The sequence below is a fragment of the Ambystoma mexicanum genome, chromosome 2p (genome assembly GCF_040938575.1).
Source record: "Ambystoma mexicanum isolate Mex_15411 chromosome 2p, UKY_AmexF1_1, whole genome shotgun sequence".
NCBI lineage: Eukaryota > Metazoa > Chordata > Amphibia > Caudata > Ambystomatidae > Ambystoma > Ambystoma mexicanum.
The window spans coordinates 177,904,452-177,927,843 of record NC_090923.1 but is presented as its reverse complement, the minus strand read 5'-3'; the positions used below and the strand labels follow the sequence as shown (position 1 = coordinate 177,927,843).

Below are 23,392 nucleotides of genomic sequence, written 5' to 3'. Positions count from 1 at the left end.
GGCGAAATTCTCATTTTCCTTAGAAGTGCTCTAGACACTGTAGATGTCTTTTGTTTTTAGAATTGAAATTGCCACCCACTTAAAGTATATTGCATTTACAGCTAGGCCATAGGTAGACACAAATGTAGGTGTGTCATGAAATTTGATTAATTGACATAATGTGGTGCAAGTACATTTAGTGGGCAAGGAATTTTTAAAGTCAATTATATTTTGAGCAAGCAGATTTTTTCTAACACGCCACACCCCTGAAAGAGCAACAGTGGTGGTCGCAGATTTGGAATACAGCAGTTCATATACATTTAAAAAAAAAGCCTCAATAGGGAGACACCCAAATATCTAGCTACTGGGAGGCTTTTTATTCAATGTGCTCAACATGATCATTACCCAGCCATACACCCTAAACCGCTGGATTTGAGATCCTTTATGCTTATTAAATAATTCTGCCAGAACCTATTTAAAACTTGCTTTATTTGCTTTCCATTTTGTCATTTCATGGATCAAAATTACAATTGGATAAGCAGAAAATAAAATCAGCTCCCGAGTAGCCAGCATTAATCAGTGACCAGGAGCTACAACTGGGAAGTAAGGAGCTAATAGCGTTCCGCAAATCCATCTTCCACATTAGATGCAAATTTATAATTTCGCCCATTATTTAAGACCCCTTTAAATAGTTAAATTCACATGGTTGTGTACTCATATGTCCAGTCCCCTTTCCTCCATACTGTATGGGTGTCACTGTACGGGACGGAGTCTTGCCTCGTCAAAACAAAAACAAAAGACTTTCCCTTTAAGGGAATTAATGTAGGCAAGTGTTAACGTGACCACGCCCACTGACCCCCACCCCATAGCACCATAACTCATTCCTTTTTTCCCCCCCTTGAAGGAAATGAACACCTGGTGCGCAGCAGCGCCATTCTTTCCTGCGCACAGCACTTGCACGCAATACCACGTGTGTTTTTCAATTATCAATTACACTACACAGCCTTTGGTGCCCCATGTTCCCTGGCCCATGTCTGGTTTGGTAGGTGTGCAGCATGCCTTTTCCCGTGTCGGATGCCCATGCCCATGCACTCTGCTTAAGTGTATGGGCCCAGAACACAAGCGGGATTCCTGTGTTGTGTGCAACGCGCTTACACAGCATTCGCTGAACAAAAGACTAGCGACATGGCGATCTTCTCATACTCTCATGCATAAATGTGAAGAAATTCGCTCACAGGAAGTAAAAGGAAAAGGCAAGTGAACCTTTAGTTTCTAAAGTACCTCAGAAAGGGGACTCTTTTCAAGAGGTTCACAGACTGGGAGGGGTTGTAAAGACTCTAGTACCAGTACTAGGCCCGAGGCGCGTGTAGCTTCTGGGGCTCGCACAGCAGGGTCTTCGGATCCTCAGCGGCATAGTACTGAGGGGCATAAAAGCTCTATTTCCGGATTAACGTCCGAGGGGCATGTAGACTCTACCTCAGGGCCTTGGCCCATCAGAGCTCAAGTGTGCAGGACTACTGGCTCTTTAGCCAAGGGCATATCGCCTCCCTGGGACCCTCCGCGAGGTCCAACAGAGTGCAAGTGTCCAACCCGGTAGTCAAGAGGTTCTTGGAGGGATTGACAAGAGTATATTCTCCAGTCAGAAAGACTCCACCTTCCTGGGACCTCAACATAGTCTTAGCTGCTGTGGCGCATTAAACTTTTAAGCACATGCCGTCAATTGATGTTCAGTTTATAACCTTAAAACGGTTCTACTAGTGACCTTGAAATCAGTCAGAAGTGTGAGATCCAGGCACTGGCAGCGTCTAAGATTCATATGGACAAGGTGGTCTTGCAGACGGACCCCTCCTCCTTGCCAAAAGTAGTTCTGGAAATTCACATCAAGAGCTAGTCCTTCCAACATTTTCCTTAACTCTCAAATGCAAGCACACAGGGGTTTGCATTGCTTAGATTTTAGAAGGGCCCTAAAGTTCCACCTACACAGGTCCAAAGTATACAGAAAATAAGATGCGTTGTTTGTAACTTTTGGCGGGCAAGCATCTAAAGTTTCATAACCAGATGGTGCATAGCGGAGGCTTACAAGGCGAAGGGCAAATCTCCCCCAGAGGACATTCAATCTCACTTGGAGAAGGTAGTGGTACCCAGTTTTCCTTTCTTTCGAGTATACACCATTTGCCATCTTCCAGCCTCAAAACTGATCCCCGAAAAAAGAAAATTGGGATGTACCCATTTTCACTCTGCTGTGTTAGGACAATCCTATGGTTGGTGTGTTTCACTTTAGTGATCGACTGTGTGAAGCTAAATATTGAGCATAATCATGGAGAATTTTAAAACAGCCTCATTCTCTGAAGAGCATTTTCAGAGACTAGTAGGTCTACCTTCCCTCTTGGCCTCCTAGACCAGCACTTCAACTGTCAATGCCGAACTGATGATATAGAATCCTTGATTCAAATTAGAGACAACTGAGTCCCACGGACAACTGATGCTAGAATACATGAAGGCAGGGGTTTTCATAAACAACACTAAATTTAAGGGACCTTCAGCGGAGTCGGGAACAAATGTTCCAGAGATTAGGTCATATGGATCATCGAGACTGCTGAGGAAGAGGCCGAGAAACAAAAAAAAGAGGACAGACAGTTTAGAAAATAAAATCAAACAAGAAGATTGTCAGTGTAAGCTACAAAAACATCTCTGAAGAGATCACAAACTAAACAGTTTACACTTAAAAGAAAAAACATGGAAATTTAAGAGAGCTACAAAAAAGAAAACATACCCATATCTGGTTGGCATGTATTACGAGGAGCAAAATAAACCAGCACACATGAGAAGTAGAGCCAATAATATGAGTCATCAATGAAGACGTTTTTGTCACCTTCCCCAATACTTCTAACAGCACAACTGGGAGTGACTCAAGACTGACAACGCAGGTGACGCCACCACATCGGCAAGATCTGCAGCACCACAACCCCAGTTTTTTCAGGGGCAGAGGAAACGAGGCAGAAACAAACAGGGCCCACCGAGAATGCCAACCCGCCAATGGTTCAACGGCCAACATCAGGGCTGGTAATACCTATTTTTTATCTCACGGGACGTGTACTATCCAGTGTTGACATTGAGGTTCTAAGCAAAGGGTTAAGCTGTATACCCACTATGAGGGAAAACAATTGTCAAACTGACCTGGAATTCAAATTGATACTTCTAAAATATTTTTTTAGAGAACCATTGATTGAAAGCCCAAAAGAAAAAAGCACAACAGGCGTAAAACCACCCTCAACCTTCCTTCCTTCGTCAAATATGTTAAGTCCAGCTATCAGAGTTTGACAATACGGTCTTGAATGAAACAAGTACTTCAGCAGTCCAAAAATAACCACCCGAATCATTTGAATAAGCAGTTGAGGCCCTTAAACATTGCAAAACAACCCCACCTTTACCATCAAACCAGCTGATCATGGAACAATCCAACCCCAAATGAAGCACACCGACAAGCGGCCCATAAACATCTACACAATCCAGACTATAAAAATAAATTAGATGTAGATCCTACAAAACATCTACAAGAGGAAATCACTAGCCTAATGAACCAGGCCTTCCTCAAAGAATGGACTGAATCCAATGAACAAACTTTCCTGATGAGGTCCAATCCCATCATTCCAGCCTTTTACATTTTACCAAAAATTGATAAAAAAATAACACCTCTCTTCCAGACAGACCCATTGTCTCAGCTATAAGCTCACTTTTAGAACCTTTGTGTACTTTACTTTTTCTTAAAACCGTTCCATGCGAAAAATGAAATCCTTTATAAAAAAGGACACTACACAGATGATCAACACCCTGGCATGTATTACAGTCGAGGAGAACAACCTTTTGGTCTCCTTTGACATTGAAACCCTATACACGAGTATTCCGCAGATGGAGTGTCCTAGTGATGCAGGGATACCTAGACCAATGCACTGATATGTTGTTAAAAGTACCTACTTCTTTCATATTCGAATGCATCAGAAGCACTAACCACTTGTGCGAGTACCGCTTGGCCGCTACACGCTGCTGCTGCACCTGCTCCCTGCTGCTTGCTGCTTTTGTTGGATCTGCTTTGCTGTGTTCCTGTGCCTGTGTCTGCTCGTCGGACCTACGTGCGACTACTCTGGCCTCAAGATGACTGGACTTTTGTTTCTGGGCATTGCATTGCTACGCCCACGCCCACCGAGCTCTTGTTTCGCTGTGCTCTCTGCATTATTACCAATTACGTTTCTGTGCTTTTCCTGTAGGAGCCCGGCTAGTGCAACACCCACTTCACACGTCATCCCACACTCCCATATCTCGAGCGCACATCGCGCACGCACTCGTGGGAGTAGTGTGTGAGTACCGCTTGGCCGCTTAGCCGCGCGGCAGCACAGTGGTGCAGAGAGCCAAGCGGCCATTTATTAACCATTTAGTGGTTATTTCAATCTTTGAGTGTGTAATTGGAAGATATCAAGAAGTAGACTATTGCTCTCATAATTCAGTCATTGACTGTTCTCTTAATACATACTTAGTCTGATCTGAGAACAATTTTGTTTTGCAATTTTGTCCTGTGTCTTATCTACTCATTATCAATGGCATACAAATAAACAACAAACATGCCGTTAAACATCCCACATGTATCATCAATGCCCAACCACCTAGCCAGGTAGGGTTTGAAGTTCCCCCTCAAAAAACTTATACTGCCATCTTCTATTACACCAACCTGTGTGTCTTCCTGCCCAAAATCTAAATTCACCTTTGACGATCACACAAATGAATCCATTGTTTCGATTTTGTCTCTGTCGACCTCCCCCATTGTAAGTAATGACAACTCTTGCCGTTCTGAGGCAAATAAAGTGCCAGTACCTTTGAATACACCATGTGCAAGAGTAAATCCTCAGCCACTCTCAGGCAATACGATGTTAGCCTCTACTAAGCACTGCCCGAGACTATCCTCCTCACACATTGTTATATCCCCAATTAATTTTCCACATTTGTCTCACGAGCAATCTGGTTTATCCATCCATGCAAGTCAATGTGAATCGCCAATATCATCGTGGGGACCCGGGGCGGCGGGGGAATCGAGGGAGGTGCGGCTTTGCGAGGGTTCGAATGAAGGTGAAGACAATGCATTTAATCCACAGTCCAATGCTGACATCCGCAACTCTATGTTATATTCTTTTGCCTTACCCACACCAACTAAATCAGTTCTGTCGGACTTATTTTTACAGCATTCATCTATGATTCAACCTGCTCTCACTGCTATTAATACCACCATTATGAGTTTTTGCAAACTTTTTGAATCACTTGACACAAAAGTTTCTCATCAAAACAATTTGAAGAGTTGTTGAAGTGGTTATCAATGCATTATTCGTCTGTACAGTCCAAGAGTGTGCATCTGCCTAGTGATTCTAATGTATTAGATAATGCAGTGGAATATGTTGTACCTCAAAATCTTGCCAAATACACCACACAAGTACATTCTTCTAACTATGAGAAGGGACCCATCCCTTGCGCTTTACCTTTGATTTCTGGTATCATACGTCCTATTACCAACCTGAGTTCTCACTCAAGCCCAAAAACAAACAACGCGACCATTGCTCGACCATCTAATGTTTGCCTTCAAGACGGTGAAAACGTTAAATTGGCAGCAGAAGGTGTTCCTCCTCCGTGCACATCTCTAAATCACTTAAGAAGCACTAAAGTTAGGCATCGTAAATTTGCCAAAAAGAGGTCCTTGTCTTTATTGAAGAAAACAAAGAATATGGCAAACGTGAACACATTAAAAAAACACAATTCCTTTTTTAAGCCTCTAAGTAAAACGACTGTCCCACGTGTTGAAACGGCTGCTTTGACTGAGCCGATATCTGTCTCGGCCCCTGTATCATCACTTTCTACAAGTATACCGCCTGTGTCAACAACTACCTCAAATTCGGTCTACAAAGAACAAGTAGGTGGGTCTCTCTCACCTCTTTCGCAGTTAGTTTCATCTATACAGCGAAACAAGGAGATCAGCAAGCACTAACATATGCAAAACGTTGCTTTGCTCCTCCCTACTCCTGTTACTTCGACTCCCAAAGCTCAGAGTTTGTGACCTATGTCATTTCAGCCTTCAACTACACAGGATCCTTTGCCTGTCACTCTGCAACCCTTTAAGAAATATGTAGCCTTTTGTCCACAAGTTCATGTGAATACAACATCTGTGGTACCAACATCGCAAGATGTGTTTGATAACTTCAAACAGAAAGTGGATGAATATCTGGCCACAAGCATGGCTAAGGTACTCTGTCACCCCTCTGATTCACAAAGAGAGCAAACTGTTTTACCTTCTTCCACACTTGGTCTAAGTGATCACATCCCACTCACCCCCCTCATACTCTGAACAAGCTTTGTGGGATGAAGTTGGTCGCACACACTCTAGAATAAGATCAGACCCAGCTGACCCTCAAAATTGAAATGGGCACCGCGAAAATATAGCTAACAACCAGTATCTCCCCATCTGCATACACGCCGAGCTAATTTTTATACATTCATTTTGAAATGCAGACAGGAATTTCCCAGTCTATGACCTGAACTGACAGAGTCCTGAACCTCTTCGGTGATGTCCCCGAATTGCATAATCTGTCAACACAAGACATCGACCAAATAGAGATTGTTTCTGAGCTCACACGCTCAGTAGTAAGATTATGGATTCCATCTGCAGTAGTTTGGGACTCCATCTGGCGATGCAGCTGTTTGAGATGGGTTTTCTCTTAGCAGAAGACCCGGATTGTGTCCCACACAAAGCTCAAAAGGTCACCTTATAACCGAATATTTATCAAAGTGTAACTAGACCTGATCAAGATATCCAATGTCCTTCCACTCAACAGCAGTAACCATTAAAGACGGATACTTCCTCCAAGTTGGAACACTAGAAGCCACTCACATTTACACCCATCTATTACTAACCTGACAAGCATCCATCATGTGATAGTGCTACAAGAAACTTGGCTCATAACCCCTCCATTATGGGATGGTTATGATGTCACCCTGCTTCCTGCCATCCATAGTCGAGGTAGACCATCTTCGGGCCTTCTTGTGGCAGTTAACACTTCTAGTGGCCTCTCTGTTAAGCCCTGGTCATCTGTGGTGCTCAGATCCAGCTAGTACAAATTATTAGCAATACCCAGGTGATTGCACTAGTCAACATCTATCACAACATCGCTACAATGTCAGATGATACTTTACGATGGTTTAAACACAATTTTGGATATGATTCTGTTGAATCAGACAATTACTCACACAATCATTGTAGGTGACCTTAACTTGGACTGCTGGAACCTGACAACAATCGTGAGGTGTTGAGATGGACCAACACAATGAAAGATCGTAATTTCTAAATGCTCAATGGTTCTGTCGATGGGATTCCCCCCCTAACTACATGTGGCATTGTGGGATGAGTACAAGCACCATTGACTAAATATATGTGAATCAACAGCTCTTTCAAAGTGTAAAAAAAACTGATCATTAGTGGTCAATCTTACAGTGATCACAGACTCCTTGCTGCACATATCTGGGATTTCTCCAAAACCAAAAATAAGACAGTTTTGCAGGCTGATGCGACAGTCAACTCAGCAAGATGTCGTCTCCGGTGGATCAACAACACAATTTTTGCCTTCAAGTACTTAGTTGATGCTAATGTATCTCATTCTAACTGAGCAATACACTGATTTATTAAAACCTTTTATGAGAACTGTTTCAATTCCACTCCACAATGAAGTTTGACATCCTCATACCTTTGACGCAGATACTCGCCGAATCAAAGCGGAGTAAAAAAAATCTAAAGAAAAAACATTATCAAAAGATCTGTACTGTAGGCAACATCTAAAGACAGCTAAATGCAGATATAAAAACTGGTTGAAAAGCTACTCAATTCCAACAAATAAGCGAGGCAATGTTAAACGCTATGTCCAACAAAAACTCCTCCGCCATGTTGCAATTGCTAAATAACCGAAAATACCATCTACAGGGAGACGCACAAATTAATGGCGTCCATGAAACAGACTGGATCAATCATTTCTCATCTTTGTATGCTGACCCCAGCCTTTGAAAAAACAGTGTACATATCCACATATCCATGGCACCTAAAGATGTCTCCAGACATTATTCGAGGTATCCTAATGCAGGCTAGTTCTTCCCGGGCGATGGGCTATCAAACTCCCATACAGATGAATGGGCTAAAATCCTCTGCGAAATATAAGATCTCGTCTTATCCCTCCTTCTTGGAAAACTTCCTTAATCATCCCAATTTTTAAAAAAGGCAATCGCAGTGTGCCCGCTTATTACCAGCCCATCACCATTTTGGACGCGCCAGGGAAAGTTTTCACAAAACTGGTACTCTCTGAATTCAATTCCTGGACATTACAATTTAATCTCCGTGATCCCCATCAGACCGGATTTGTTGCGGGCATGCGCACAGCCATAAACCCATTTGCCCTAAATAAAATCAAAATGCAATGCCACATGTACAAGCAGCAGGTCTTTTTCGCTTTCGTCGATCTAAACGCAGCCTTTGATTCGGTGAGTCGTTTGATCCTGCTGTCAAAGCTCTGTAAAGATCAGTGTCTGTCAACGTTATTTGATGTTATCCACTCATTACATTTTAAAACCTCCATTTGAGTCCGTCTCTCCCTAGAAGGTTCACTTTCAGATCAGATTAACACCTCACGTGGCCTAAAACAAGGATGCCTCTTAGCCTCAGCGATCTTAAATTACTTCATCCAAGACGTCAGATTTTCCTTAGTGTTGTATCGGATTCCCCGAAACTTCATAATCAATTAATTCAGACACTTATGTATGCAGACGATTTAGTTCTCATCTCCAAAACGCAATTGGGTCGGCAGCGTCTCTTAGATGCCTTTTTTAACTATACATAAGGGAATGAGCTAAAAATCAACATATCTAAAACACAAATTGTTGTCTACTCGCCTAGGCGAACTGGACCACTATCCTACGTTTGGTCTTTTGATCAGTCTCTGATGAAAATGGTACCTCAATATACCCATCTTGGAATATTGTTTGAGTGTAAGCGGTAGGAGATCTAGCTCACGTGGAAACAAGGCTCACATCATTCATCTCACAAGCAAGAATTCTCATGTATAAGTATGGGAAATTTGCAATTATGCCAGCATGGCATTTTTGGAATATGAAAATCACACCGGCGCTTTTATATGGTTTAGAAACTTTAAATGTCAATTCACCTTTCCAAGTCACCAAATTGGAAACTAAATACTGGCAACAGATATTACATCTACCCAATTGCATATCTGCCGCTTGGATAAGGTATGAATTAGGTTTGGTTTCCCTACAGGCTGTGTATAATTGGCATTTATGTTCTTTTTTTCAGGAAATGTTTGCTTTCTACCCATTTAAATGTCATGTTGAAAACTCTAACCAATTACATTGTTACAAACCACTCATTTATTATATGGCTATCGAAGGTCTATCATGTGTTAAACTCGGCAGACATGTCACTGGATTTATTAATACACAATCCAGACAAAGCCAAATCCAAATTGTTAGAATCAGACAATTACTAGAGCGCCTTGTCGTTCTTGTATGGATATGGAAGGTGGTCGCTTTTCTCACAAAAAAATTACTAATATTGCCCTCTTATTTGACACGATGTCCTTCTCATCACCTGCGGAATAGCATTTTAAGATTGTGTTTTAATTTATGGATCACTAGAGACATACAAGCAAAACGAAAACTTTTGGCCATAGCAGATCATTTCTGTCGATTTTGTTTAATGATGGACACTCGATACACTTTAGTGCATCTGATTACAGAATGTAGTGCTTTACGATCTGCACGAGAAGCACATTTCTCTAGACACTGTAAATATCTAAGTTTAATAGACTCACATCACTGTTGGCCATTAATCTTAGGTTCATGTTATCTCCCTTTACAAATTGCAACTGTAAACATTTTTATCAAGTTTAAAATTGGATATTACAAGAAACAAGGTCACTGATTTTCAAAATTGAAGCAAATTATGAAATTTTGATTTATTAAGTACCCAAGGATTTAAGATCATAAAGAAAAAATTGTAAATAGCAGAAGATGCTAATTCTATATATTTCAGTATGTGTTATAGACTTCTATGCCTCTTTGTGATTTAATTTTATACATGCTTAATGAAATTTAACTGTGTTTTTGTATATTTATGTATTTGAAAGGTTGATTTGATTCAGCTAATACAAATATTTTTTTTTTTTTTAAAAAAAGCACTAACCAAGAACTAATTTCCTCTTTGAAGGTGAATTTTATAGCCAGCGACTGGGAACAAGCATGGGAGCAACTTTTACTACAGATATTGCTAATCTATATATGGACCATTTCAAACAGAAGTCCATTTACCATACCAACAACCCATACAATCAGATAAATGCCTGGCATCGATACATCGATGACATCTTCAAGGTGTGGACAGGTCCGTCCAACACACTAGAAGAGTTCTTGATTTGGCTCAACCAGCAAGATCCCTTCATCAATTTCACAATGACATACGACATCAGGTCTATGCCATTTTTTGACTTGCTAATCCGAAAGTCAAGGGACGCCACTTTATAGACCACACTCTTCAGGAAGCCTACGGAGAAGAATACCCTCCTTCACTATGAGAGCTTCCACCCTAACAGCTTAAGAAATGGTCTACCCAGAGGCAAGTTTCTAAGGGTTCGCAGAAATTGTACGCTCTCAAGCGACTTTGAGGCACACAGTAAGGAATTGAAATCACGGCTTAAAAACACATGTTACCCACATAAAGTGTTACAATTAGCCCATAAGAGGGCTAAACATACCGCACAGGAAATATGCCGGACCAAATTTAAAACAAAAATAAATATATCACTTTGGATAAAATGACCTGTGTAACTACATACACTGATTAGCAACAATCGGAGGATGATGATCCTAAAAAAAACTGGCATATCATACAAACACCGGACTTCGCACCAGTAAAACCACGATTCACTTTTAAAAGACAAAAGACCTTAAAAGATACTCTCGTGCACACATCAGAATACGTGCACACATATCAGAATTAAAAAAAACAGCCTGTGAATATCAAAATATTATGGGGACCATCCCCTGCAGTAGGCCACTTCAGGTGTGGGAGATGCTTAGTGTGCCCCTTGACTAAAGATATGAAGACTGGAGGTGAATGGTAAAAAACTAACTCTAAAAATGTTCACCAACTTCCTCAAACAATGGGCCATATATGGCATCTGTCCCGGCAATTTACTATATATTTGAAAAACAAAAAGACAAGTCAGGCTAAGAATATGTAAGCGCCGATGGTGCAAAAAAACAGACAACAAACCCCTTGTTGCACATTTTGTAAAATAAAAACAGACCATCAGGTATCTCTTGGTTCATTATACAAACCATTGCAGCCCCAGAGCAAAGGAGAGACCGTTCTCTACTGTTGAGGAAAGCAGAACGACAGTGTATACACAGGTTAGACATTGTACAGCACGGTTTAAACACGTGCATAGAGTGGGGTCTGTTTATGTAATACAGCGTAGACATTGGGACCCAACTGAAAACCTTGGAAATCTTGCTAGGGCTCTTCTTTCTGCCACTAATCAGCAACATTCAGAACATACGAGATCTGGTGCTTGAACCAATATAATATTTGGTTCAGTTTAATAGGGGGAAGAATCCAACATCCCCTAGAAGCTACGACAATATTACTGGCAGTTAAAACATACACTGTGTGGAACACATATGGATCGGGACATGTTCCACAGATAATGTGGGCTGATTTATATTCGTAACACAATAGGTGTGGAGTGTATTTACAGGTATACACGGAACCAACACCATAGATAGAGCTGTTTTGTCATTTGCCAATCACGCTGCATCACGGCCACATGAGGGACATGCAACGCAATGATTGCAGTGTTCCAGACATAATAGAAAGAAGGAAGTAATTTTGCTTTTCCGTTAATGAGGGTTAAACAGAACAGAAGGACGTAGACATCAAGCCACTCCGGTCGCTGCAGGTAAGAGCAGCCGCTAAATGCACAAACACTCTCTAAGCTTGGAGAGGTATGGGCTTGCACATGCTAAAGGCCTCAACACCCGCTGAACAGAGCTTATGTTCATGTAGATTATGGCTGCGTATGCGCACACAGCAAAAAGCTTAGATATTCATGAATATAGACATAAGGGTAACTGGGCATCAACCACCAACTTCATATAGCTACAACATGAAATAAATCCCCAAGTCGCAGTAAACCAAACTGACGACGTAAGTTTACTCCCATGCAGGAGACAGTTCCTACATTCACGGTTCGAAACAGCTACACTGAACTAAAAGATCTTTTGAAGATAGAATGAACATAAAACAAAGAAGAAATAAGGTCAGTAAAATGTAATAGCAATGCAAATGAGTGCAACTGAAGAAAGACATAATTGGAAATAATATTCATTTTGCTCCACATAGAAATTAAAGCTGAAATAATTTCCAGTCCATGTCCCAGATAGAGAGAATATCTTTGAACACGCTGCTCGTTTCCCCAGTGATTACAATTAAGGTTTGTATGTGGAACTGCAATGAAATAGATATCAATGAACAAAGCTCCATTTGCACAACACTAATGGTTTTTTAAAAATGTGTTTGTATTTCAGTGCTTGTGTACGAAAAGCATATAAGTGGGTTATTAGATCTTGCTACAGCATCAGTAAATCCTCGTCCTGAAGAAGGCCCAAAAACAAAGTGGAAAAGCGTTAGGGATAACGTCATCACACAAAGGGGCTGAAAACGCATGTCGACTACTCCCAGGCTACAATGAAAAGCCTGATAGATGGTTTGGTCAGCTTCTCAGTGGAGAACAAAATACAGGGAAAGGTCTTGTTTAGCCCTTCACTGTAAATTAGGCAAGGAAGGACATAAGTATTGGCCGTTAACAGACAGACATTGTATGTGCTAAGAGATTGAAAGTCACATACCTCACTAACCCCACAGCACCATTCAACGTACAATTGTTATTGTAATCTGTATATATTATTTTTTAAATTGTACGACATGAAATATAGTATTTAAGCGTTCCATTTCCTACTGAATCACAGGGAGAGAAGGGAGGGGTAACCAGTTTTCCTTTTTTGATTGTATAATCACTTGGTAAGGGCCAAGCAACAGCAGTGGTGTTTCAGAAGCATATGCCATGGGATGCGATTAGCAGAGCAGCAAAATGGTCCACTCCGCCTGCCTTTTGCCGTCATTACTGTTTGGACGTTAACTCAGGTGAAGACACCGTTTTCGGCCATGCAGTCCTCAGAAACCTTTTTACATAAAGTGACTGTTGGCTTCTCCCTAATCGTGGGGCTGCGTTAGAATCGCCCATACACTACGGAGGAAAAGGGACAGGACGCAGGAGTATGAACAAGTTACCCACCGTAGTCACTACTATACTCCTAGTCAGAGGTGTACAATTTTGTTTGTCCGAGGGGTGTGGGGGGGATTCAGGGGGTCCGACAGCTAAATAAAAAAGTCACATTATAAGTTTAGGGACTTTCACAGAAATATCCTTTCCCAGGGAGTGCCCCGGAGCACCCGCGTACTCAGCGTCCCTGCTCCTAGTCTATACTCCCCTTTCCACCATACTCGCTCCCCTTCCTCCATCCCCTTCAGGGTTAAAAAGCATAGTTAGGGCTGTTCCCGACGCACGTCAACAGGGACTAAGGTGCAGCGCGTGGGGCAAAGTCTGTAGGGGCAGTCACTCCCACACAGGCATTCATTCCTTTAATTGGAAAGTGCACATTTGTTTTGCGGGCCAATAGACTCTGGTCCCATCCCCAAATGGGGATGCCCATACAGTATAGAGGAAAGGAGATTATGGACTAGGAGTACATTAGTCACTACAGTAACTTGTTCTTTTGATCGAATTTGGTTACCTGTGGAGTCAAACGTAGATGTTGATATCAAGTAACTAGGATCTTTTAGGAAACAAGCAAGAGCTAAATAGCTCCCAGCTCCCATCAATTTCAACTCATGTAGTTATTAGTTTCTTTTTGTATACAGTTCTACATTAGAACAAAGTCCCACAAATGGGTTTGTTAAGCTGAGACAGAAACAGTTAATACGTATGCTACTTTCCCAATTTACGCAAATGATCCAAGGTTTGGATATCGGATGAAGAACGATGAAAAATTACTAAAATGCTTAATGAGTGAGCAATAGTAAGCTGTCCTTTAAAAATAAACTGCATCCTCAATAATGACCCCACACAATTGTTGCTCAATACTAAACCTTTGCTTTTTACCCCCTGCACAGATATAAGCCTTAAATCTAACAATTGGACCCCCTTTATGGAGGTATCTGCACTGGCAGATGGACTCAGTTGGGACTTGCAGCACTAGAAGAACATTCTGCTAAAAGTGACTGATGTCATTGGTATTAATGATTTGTCATGTTGGAATTATCTGCAGTTTTTGACGCCATCTTAGTAAACCAACCGCGGCTTATAGGCAATGTGAATGTAGGGCTTCAAGCCATTTTTTTGGCAACCTCCACCTCCTTTACCCCGACAGTAGCCTTGGTGTCCTATAGTGCTTATTCTATCCTATTTGAGAGGCTTCCAGCAGCACGCATCGTACCGCATCCAAGTATCATGCAGTAGCATTCCTTTTTCTGTAGCCTTCACTTATCTCTTTAAATGCACCTTCATTTTACCAGTGTTCCCACAAGTTCCTTTTGGAGGACCCTGCTTTTTTTTGAAAGCCAGCTTTTTCAACCATTTCCCACTTCCATTTATCCAATCGCTCCATTCTTTTCCCAGTCGCACCAAGATTCTTCTTTCAATCAGTTAATGGAAATCATAGGCCTGGGTTGATTAAATATTTAGGTCCTCAGAGTAGAAAAAGCAATGTGAATGGTTTGGTAAGAAACTACTACACTGACCCAATGTGGTTAACACTCTCTCGGAGACCATGAGAATCTTACAAAAATATAAACTGAAACATACATACATATATATATTTTACACGGCCACACTAGTGGCCGTGTAGTTTTGGTTAAGTTGCTGTTTCCATAGGAAGAAATAACTCAGTTCCCCCTGGACGAATCCTCACCAAACGTTGCAAAAAAAGTATAAGGGTCACTGAATTTTTTTTGCAAAGTTTGGAGATGTTTGGTCCGGGGGGGGGGGGGCAAAGTTATAGAGGGGGCCCAAAACGCCTTTTTTCCCCCATAGACTGAATGGGGGAAAAAAAACTTTGTGCATGGCTACAGTTGAAACCGCTGGACGGATTTGCACCAAATTTATGCCAGGGTCAGGGGCTTGCCCAGAAAGCGTGCTTTAGTAAATTTGGTGATAATCCGTCTAGAACTTTCCTTTAAAACGACCAAAAAATATGTCTGAATAAATTAGTGATATCTATGTCCGCTCTGCGGTCACATTTCCCTGTTCGCTCCGCGGACATGATACCGATTGGCCAGGGGGGGGTGGCGTCATCACCGCGGACACGCAACGTCTGCACCAATTGGCTACAGCGAGCCGTGATGTACGTCAGAATTTGTGGATGCGCCCGACATCTTGGATCCGTAGACAGCGCGCTACTTACCAAAGGCGAAATGATGTTTTCGAAACTGTTTTGCTCTCCTACAATGCGTGGGGAGGATCACAGAGTAAGAGACGGATGAAATACTGTACTTGTTTGGCCGGCAATTGTGTATTATATATTCTGCATTGGCGCCTTCTTCAGGATGTTTGTACGTGCAGAAAATGAAGGATCTAATAAGGCTACTATTTGAGCCTGTGCTGTGTACAGGCACCTTGAAAATGTACGCAGGACACGCGTGGCGCTAGTGACCATTAATTTTGAGTGTATTTCCCCGATTACATTACATTTTCCTATGGGTGTGTTATTCCTTAGTACACCACCATGGACGTGACATGATGCAGTGGTTGTGGACAGGGCCTAGGGTCTTGGATGCATGGCCGAAGGCCATACTTCCAAGACTGTATATCCTGCCCAAAACCACCGCTGCATGTCACGACCATGGCTACACGTGTAGTATTGATTATCGCTTACATGGTTGAGGGAAGAGTGTACAGTTTTGGGTGCATGGCCAAAGGCCATGCACCCAACAACAAAGTTATAAGCACTGAGTTATAAGCCAGTGCAATCAACACATTGCAATAATATCTATGTACAAACACGTAGGAGTGCAGTGCCTGGCCAGAATAAGTGAAGCAGAGCACACCTATCAATACACCCGTACTACTGTACATCACTGAGGTGATTGTGAGCAGGATGTAGAGTTTTGCTTCCATGGCTGCAGCACATAGCCCATACATCATACCCGTAAAACCCTAGGCCCTGCCTAGAAACACCATTTCATATTACTGCAGTGCATACACCTATAGGTTAGCATGTCAGATGGTTCTGGGGAGGGTGTACAGTCTTGGCTGTATGGCCGAAGCCCATGCACCCAGGAACGACCTTGTTAGCGGTGGAGGTATAAGACATTGTACACCTATACATTCAAAAGTAGGTGGACATATATCTTAACCTCTTGGTCCTCCCGGCACCCACTGCAGCACATTCGAGAGGGGCATTAGTGACTGTGTTGCTTTGGTGGAGTGGCTGTTTCCATAGAAAGAAGTGTTTTTGGCTGCCTTATAAATGTCCTACCCTTGGACTAATCGTCGCCAGACTTTGGAAAATAAATATATCGCCCACTCTGACTTTGGTTGGAAAGTTTGGTCATGTTTGGTGCAGGGGGGAGAAAGTTATAAGGGGTAGGGGTTCTCAAAACATCTTTTTCCCCCTTATACTGAACGGGGGAAAAGTAGTGCTCGCGACCATGTGGCTCTTTCCCAGATTGTTTGCAAAATAGCATGCAGTAAGGTAGCTTTGTTAGGTGGCCCCCTATCTTCTACTAATGTTTTCATGAGCGCAGATATCGCCAGAAACCTCTCCAAAACAAGAGAGCATTAGACCTCTCACACTCAAGTAATAGTATTTCACAAGGTGACCTTTGAGGGGGCCCAATGAGCTGTGGAAGCACAAAGTGAAAAGGTGCAGTTTTCTTGTGTGCAAAATGATACGTTTAAACGGAGGTTCGTGCTCACTGCACCAATTACAGCATGTGGATAAAAGTGCGTTTTGCACTAATATTTCCCTCAGATTGGCCTCTACAGTTTTGAGAACTACGGCCATTATCTGCACTGTTTGCTGGAAACAGCGCTTCTGAGGCTGTATGGGAGTACAGGTTCTGATTAGATTTCATTATGTTGCTTCAAAGCAAAAATGTATTTGCCTTCTGAGTGAAGGCCACACGAGTTGCTTCTTTGGTTGACCGCTCAGTATGCCCGCGCATCCGAGTTAAAGTAAAGGGGCAATTGTTTTTTTACCTTGAGCCCAAGAGAAACTGGCGCGCTGCGCTATTCACGGAATGAAAGGGTTAAAAAAAAAAAATCGCAATTGTTAAGGTTATGTTTTAAACAGTTTGTAAGTGACATGCATATCAGTCAAGGAAGATTCTTTGCTGCAAACACATTGGTGACTGATTTGCTGAAAAAGAATGGAGGCTGTAAATATTTTGTAAGTTTACTTTGGCCCACTGTACAGCAATCCGTGCTTTATTTTTACATAACTGCCCATCTAATTGTGCTAATATAATTAACGTATTATTTTTCTGCCCTTGTACAATTTCCCTGTAATGTTGCAGAGCGCACATGTTGCTCATTTGCAGGGTATGACTGCACTCAACCTTTTTTATTATTTATATTTCTAATTTGAAACGCTTACTTTGTCCACATAGCTTTGTGTATAACTTTGCACGTTTTTTGGTCTTCTTTGAAATGACGAGACGTAATTTTTTTTTATTTGTCCACTCTTTTTTGTTTCATACCTAAATTATCATCTTTCTGTGTACTTGCCATTTTGTTTTCTCTTAGGCGCATGCAAAATCTCGCTGTTTCTAACCTCCATCTATAGGTACATTTGGACATTAGTAACATGTTACTAAAATGTCAACTTTGAGCACGTATTTTAGTGTACCACTTTGCACATTTTCTATTTGATCTTTTAAAAATGTTGGTACAGGTTGGTTACAGACCCTTATTTTTTGTAACTTTTCCCGACTAGGTATATTTTGCCGTACTGTGCGTGCCATGGTTTTCAAATCCCAAGTGAGGGCTTCTTTGGATGGCAAATACAACTGCTGGCGAGCGGTTGCCTGTCCATAACAATAATGTGGAATGACAGTGTAAGCCCGCTTTGTCCGTTCGCTGAACTCGTTATTCGGAGCAACGTGACATCATTTATGGTGCTGTAGGCTCAACGTCATGACGACTTTTGGGAAAAAACTGTGGAAGCAAAGCGACAGCTTCAACGAAGACCCCAAAATGTTTGTTTGCGCAAACAAAACAAAAAACGGCCTCCTTATCTTCAACATTTGCAATGCCTCCCTAACCAGCATTGTAATCATTGTATTGATTATGCGATTATTTCAATGGTCTCTGCAAGTTTGTTATTAAATAAATCTAGATTGTAACCTGTAAAATGGTCACATGTTCTTTACCATTCCTCTGTTTTATTTGCAAATGTAATTTATTAGCTTGTATGTCGCTGAATGTTTATTTACAGGTTCTGCGTCACGCCCTTGTGCTTTTTGCAACCTACAATGGAAAGGGAAGAGGGGCTATGTTTGCAATAAGTGTCTTCCCTTTCTATGGCAGCCATCTTGAAAGAGGATTTTCTTTTGTGATCCTTATTGCCAAAGTCGCCTCGAATTACACGTCCTTTTTAGTAGCACACGTTACTGCATTCGTAATTTAGACTATTTCTGACAAAGATTATTGCGCCTATGTACTTTACAGAGAAATAAGGAGTCGTGGAGTGTGTTCAAGTTTTATTTTTTTTTCCAATTATACTGTGAAAGGTCGTTGTTAACCCATTATTAACTTTGTTTACGGGTGGCTTTATTTTTTGCCACGGCAAGCAATAAGGTAATATGTGACCGGCATTGAGCAAAAAAGGCACCAAACGGTAATATGAGTGACTGTGTGTGGCAACACAATTTTCCGTCTGTTATGTGCAAGATAGCAACAGTTTCCTATGCTTTTGCATTGCACCACTGCTGCTGTTGGAGGAAGGCTGCATTTAGCTGATGTCTTTTTCAGATAAGCACAACTTTCCCTACCAATATATAATGTGTAGTGCATTCGCAGTCGCTGCATACCAGTACGTATTGGCGTTGTTTAAGGCAAATGTTGAAGGTGGACGTTCCTACATGAATATAAAATCTATTTCCACATTGCCCAACAGGCATACTTCATTCAGGTAAGTGTGTACTGATTCTGGGACATGTCACGGTGCTGTACGACAGTATATTTTCATGTGGCATTCTTCGGAAGCTATATATTGTTTACCAAACGACCCTTCCTAAAGGAACCTTTTGTTTACGTTGCACTTCTGAAAAATCTGTGCCATGCAGTACAACATTTTTTCTTAGGTACACCTTGTACGTAAATTGTACTACTAAAAACCCGTACAATTAACTAAAAAAAAAATTTAAAAAACAAATTAAAAATTATACTTTGTTCAGGAGACATTATGGTTAAGTTGCCCTAACAAAAACCTGTACACTTACACTACAAAAATACTTTCCACCTCCCCTTTATGCTTCAAATTAAAACCGAAAACCCCCTGAAATTCAACAGTTATGGTAAACTAAGCCCCCAACCCTGCCACTGTGCACTGCTAACACTAACACCCAGACCATGAAAGATGTCATCTCAAATACTATGCTTAGCCCTGGTCCCCGACTTGCACCTTTGACCAGCTACACCCTGTATTATACACTGTACCATATGTTGCACTCATGTATATAACCCACCCTAAATATAAGTAATGCATAGTCTGGTCCTGATTTGAACCTTGATCAGCTATATCTTGTATTATATCATATTGTACTCATATGTATGTACCTGCCTGAGACTGGCACTGTAACTAAGCCTCGAGAAGTCTTGTACTGCTGCGCCAGTCTACCTAAGGGTTTGGCGCGCATTATCAAATTAATAAACAAACATTTGCTTTTTAGAAAACCATTCAAAGCCACGATCTTGGTGTTCCAGAAAGCCTTTCCCTAACTGACAAGAGCCAGTTGAACCAAAAGATCCGGGATCGCTAGAATGAGACTACCTTACCATCAGCACAAACAAGTTCTTCAGCAAAATCACAGCCTCCCACTCTGGGACTTACGGGCCAACAACAAATGTCTCACATACCATCTGCGTAACAAATGTCTTCCATGTATTGGCAGAGTCAGCCACTGGTTTGGGAGGGCTTAACCTCCCCAATTGACTTTCATCCCAGAGTGCCAATGGGAAAGAGCAGCTATAGCAAAAGCCTGTGAATCCTAAGAGCAGGGGGGTTTACTATTAAAAATCATTAACAGAAAATAGAAATAAACGTGCAGTCACTGGGGACAGAAAGAAGCCTGCCAAACTCATATGATATTGTGCCCCCATAATGAAACCAAAAACTTTTAGCATCCTCTGAAATGGCGCTGGATCAAATGGGCCAAAAGAAGGCATAGATATTCAGCCTCCTGGTCACAGAGGAAGAAGTGAGGGGAGTTGAAAGCCCAATGGGTGAACGCATTCACTGCGGCTATGGAGGTGAGCTGCTGATGGAGGTTTGATTGCAATGTTGGGACCTGTGGTCATCTATTTGCCTCGAGAAGGTGTCCCCCGATTCCCTGCACAAACAACTTATCAACCATGACCACTAAGCTTCACTTTTTCCCCCAGGACAGCCAGGACAACTTACATGCGAGGGTGCCCGAGGCCAGAGCGCACATAGCAAAAAGCCAAAACTGATAGCCGACATGTAGGCACATGGAAGGGCATTAGGCAGGGCTTAAGAGGTCAAGGGTTAGTCAGGGCACAGCCCAGCAACCTCCAAATATTGCCCTCGAGTCGTGGCGCTGCAGGGCTCTGAGAACTGACTTTACCAGCCAGATCTCTTCTTTGCAGTAATGCAAATTCGAAATGAATGACAATGTAGCTCTTCAGCAGTAGATACCACTTAACCAGTGGATAGCAACATCACTCATGTTTATAATTGCAGTATCAGTTAAAGACATTTAGAACTAGGTTGTTTTCAAACAGGTTCGATTATTGCAACAGTCATTATAATGAGGCTAAATAGTACATAGACTCACGGATTTAATTGAAAGATATATGGGATTGCATGACACAGCGACTTATTTAAGTTGTCATTTATGAATATAATTATTTTGGTCAATATTTGTAAGCACATTTTATTTCATTATATATATATATATATATATATATATATATATATATATATATATATATATATATATATATATATATATATATATTTTTTTTTTTTTTTTTTCCAAGTAGAATCTACTCTTTCATTGCACGTGTGAAACCGATTCCCCTTTTTAAAGGATGGGGGGGGCAGCGGGGCGATTGCTTATCCCACTTAAAGCACTGCACTGGCATTAGGTGCTCACTCGTGACTTGGTTTTTAAAACTGTTCTCTGCCCCCTCAAAGTTTTGAGGCTGGGTCCACTCCTGTGTACAGGAGCGGTGGCAGACTTTGGTTTGGGAGGGCTTGGGCCCTCTAACGTTGAGGTTACGTCAAGCAGAACTCTGCCCTGGTTGTCAGCAGGGGGTGCTAACACAAGGACCTGTCACGTTTCTCACAGTGTCGAGTACTTACATTTAAGCTATCATTACAATGGCAGAGCAGCAGCAAACGTGGAGAGATCAAAAGTCTGTCAATGCAATATCACTATACCCCCTATGAAGACAAAGGCTTAACTGGTGGTTTAGCTTGTATAAAGCTCATACCTCCAATGATTAGCATCCCTTTGTGAAACACATGAGACCGGTAATGAGCCAAAGGACGGTCTAATAGTTTTTCAGCCTCCTGGGCTCAGAGGAGGGAGCTTAGAAACAGCACAACGGGTTAATGGCCCAACTCACGTCCAACTTTCAAAACTGTCCCCCAGTCCCTCCAAAATGTTAAGGCTGTCCCCGCCCCTGTCTGCGTAGAATCACACTGTCAACAGATATGCAACTGTGGTCATGCTGTAAATGTAGTCATCCGTCTCGCCTCCCAATATCTTCCTAACGTCTGCCAGCCCTCTAAAGAATATGCGTGCCTTTGAAATATTGCGGCGCCTTACAAAACACCGAAACAAGAAACAGAGAGGGTGTTTGAATGTAGGTGGGTGGCCAAAGAAGAAGGGACTTTCACTGAATGAATGATAGTATCTAATGAGAAGCGATTACACTGGCAAAACTCGAAGGGGGATCTGGGGTGGGCAACGCCCCCCTTCGCTCGTCATAGGCGCTCACCATGCTCCTGGCTCCGTCCGCAGTTCTAGCCTGCTATCTTCTAGATATAATGCCCCGCTTTCGCACTATTGCTCTTAGACGTGGCAGCTCCGGCAAGGAAATGTACCAGTCCAGGCGGCTCTTATTAGAGGAACGAACCTAGAAACGTCTCTACGACGTGGCTTGCACTTTAGTTCCAACATGCAACGTAGGTCCCACACACCGAGTTCTAATTCAGAACTAGAGTGCTAATATTCTATCAGAACTATGGCAGCCCTGGACGCCATGTTGGTGGGCAAAACAGCAATGGAATCCCGGAGCCGAGCTTTCCTGTGCAACCAGCAACATTTGTAACCAGAAATGCCCACATTCTGCGCTCCCACGCATTTTACCAGTAAAGGGGGGACCTGCCACTAATTTTATTTTGTTTCACATATCAGTTGTCCTTATCAGAAGTGTTTTCTAGAGTGCAAGTATTTTGTTCTACCGAAAATCCTTCAGAATACAGATTTTCCACACTAACGTTTAGGAAAGTGTGATGCGTCTCGATCTTTTTTTAAAAAAGTTAATATTTATTGAACGTTAAGAAAAATTAAGTAGACATTACAACAAGTTGCATCGATCTTTAATGCCAGAGAACAGCATCCTTAAGAACAATCCATAGAAACTTCATTACTCTTCAAACTGTACTACATTTCCCAAAACGTCTTGGAGAAATTGGTAGTTTAAGACACTGGGCCTCATTACGACCCAGGCGGTAAGTTACCGCCTGGGCCGTGACTTTACCACCATGGCGTAAACTACGTTTACGCCATGGTGGTTGGCGGACTTACCGCCCCATTCCGAGGTCGGCGGGGCGGTAAGTCCCCAATCCCCATTTACCCTTCCCCATTCCCATTTTTGCCCCATAGGGCATAATGGGAGTGGGGAAGGCGTTAATTACGCCACCGTAAATTACGGTGGCGTAATTAACTCCATGGTACCTTAGCGCCATGGATTTTAACACCTGCTAAAAGCAGGTGTTAAAAGCGCCATGGCGC

General features: G+C 42.1%; 1 protein-coding gene across 1 annotated transcript in view; it reads right to left on the bottom strand.

The window, feature by feature from the left end:
• Positions 1 to 22,576, bottom strand: part of SEC13 (SEC13 homolog, nuclear pore and COPII coat complex component) — a 207,506-nt gene extending 184,930 nt beyond the window's left edge. Inside the window, exon 1 of the mRNA XM_069643461.1 lies at positions 22,374 to 22,576. Within this exon, the coding sequence (XP_069499562.1) occupies positions 22,374 to 22,376 (3 nt within the window). The 5' untranslated portion in view covers positions 22,377 to 22,576. The remainder of the gene's footprint in view (positions 1 to 22,373) is intronic.
• Between the last annotated feature and the right edge of the window lie 816 nt (positions 22,577 to 23,392).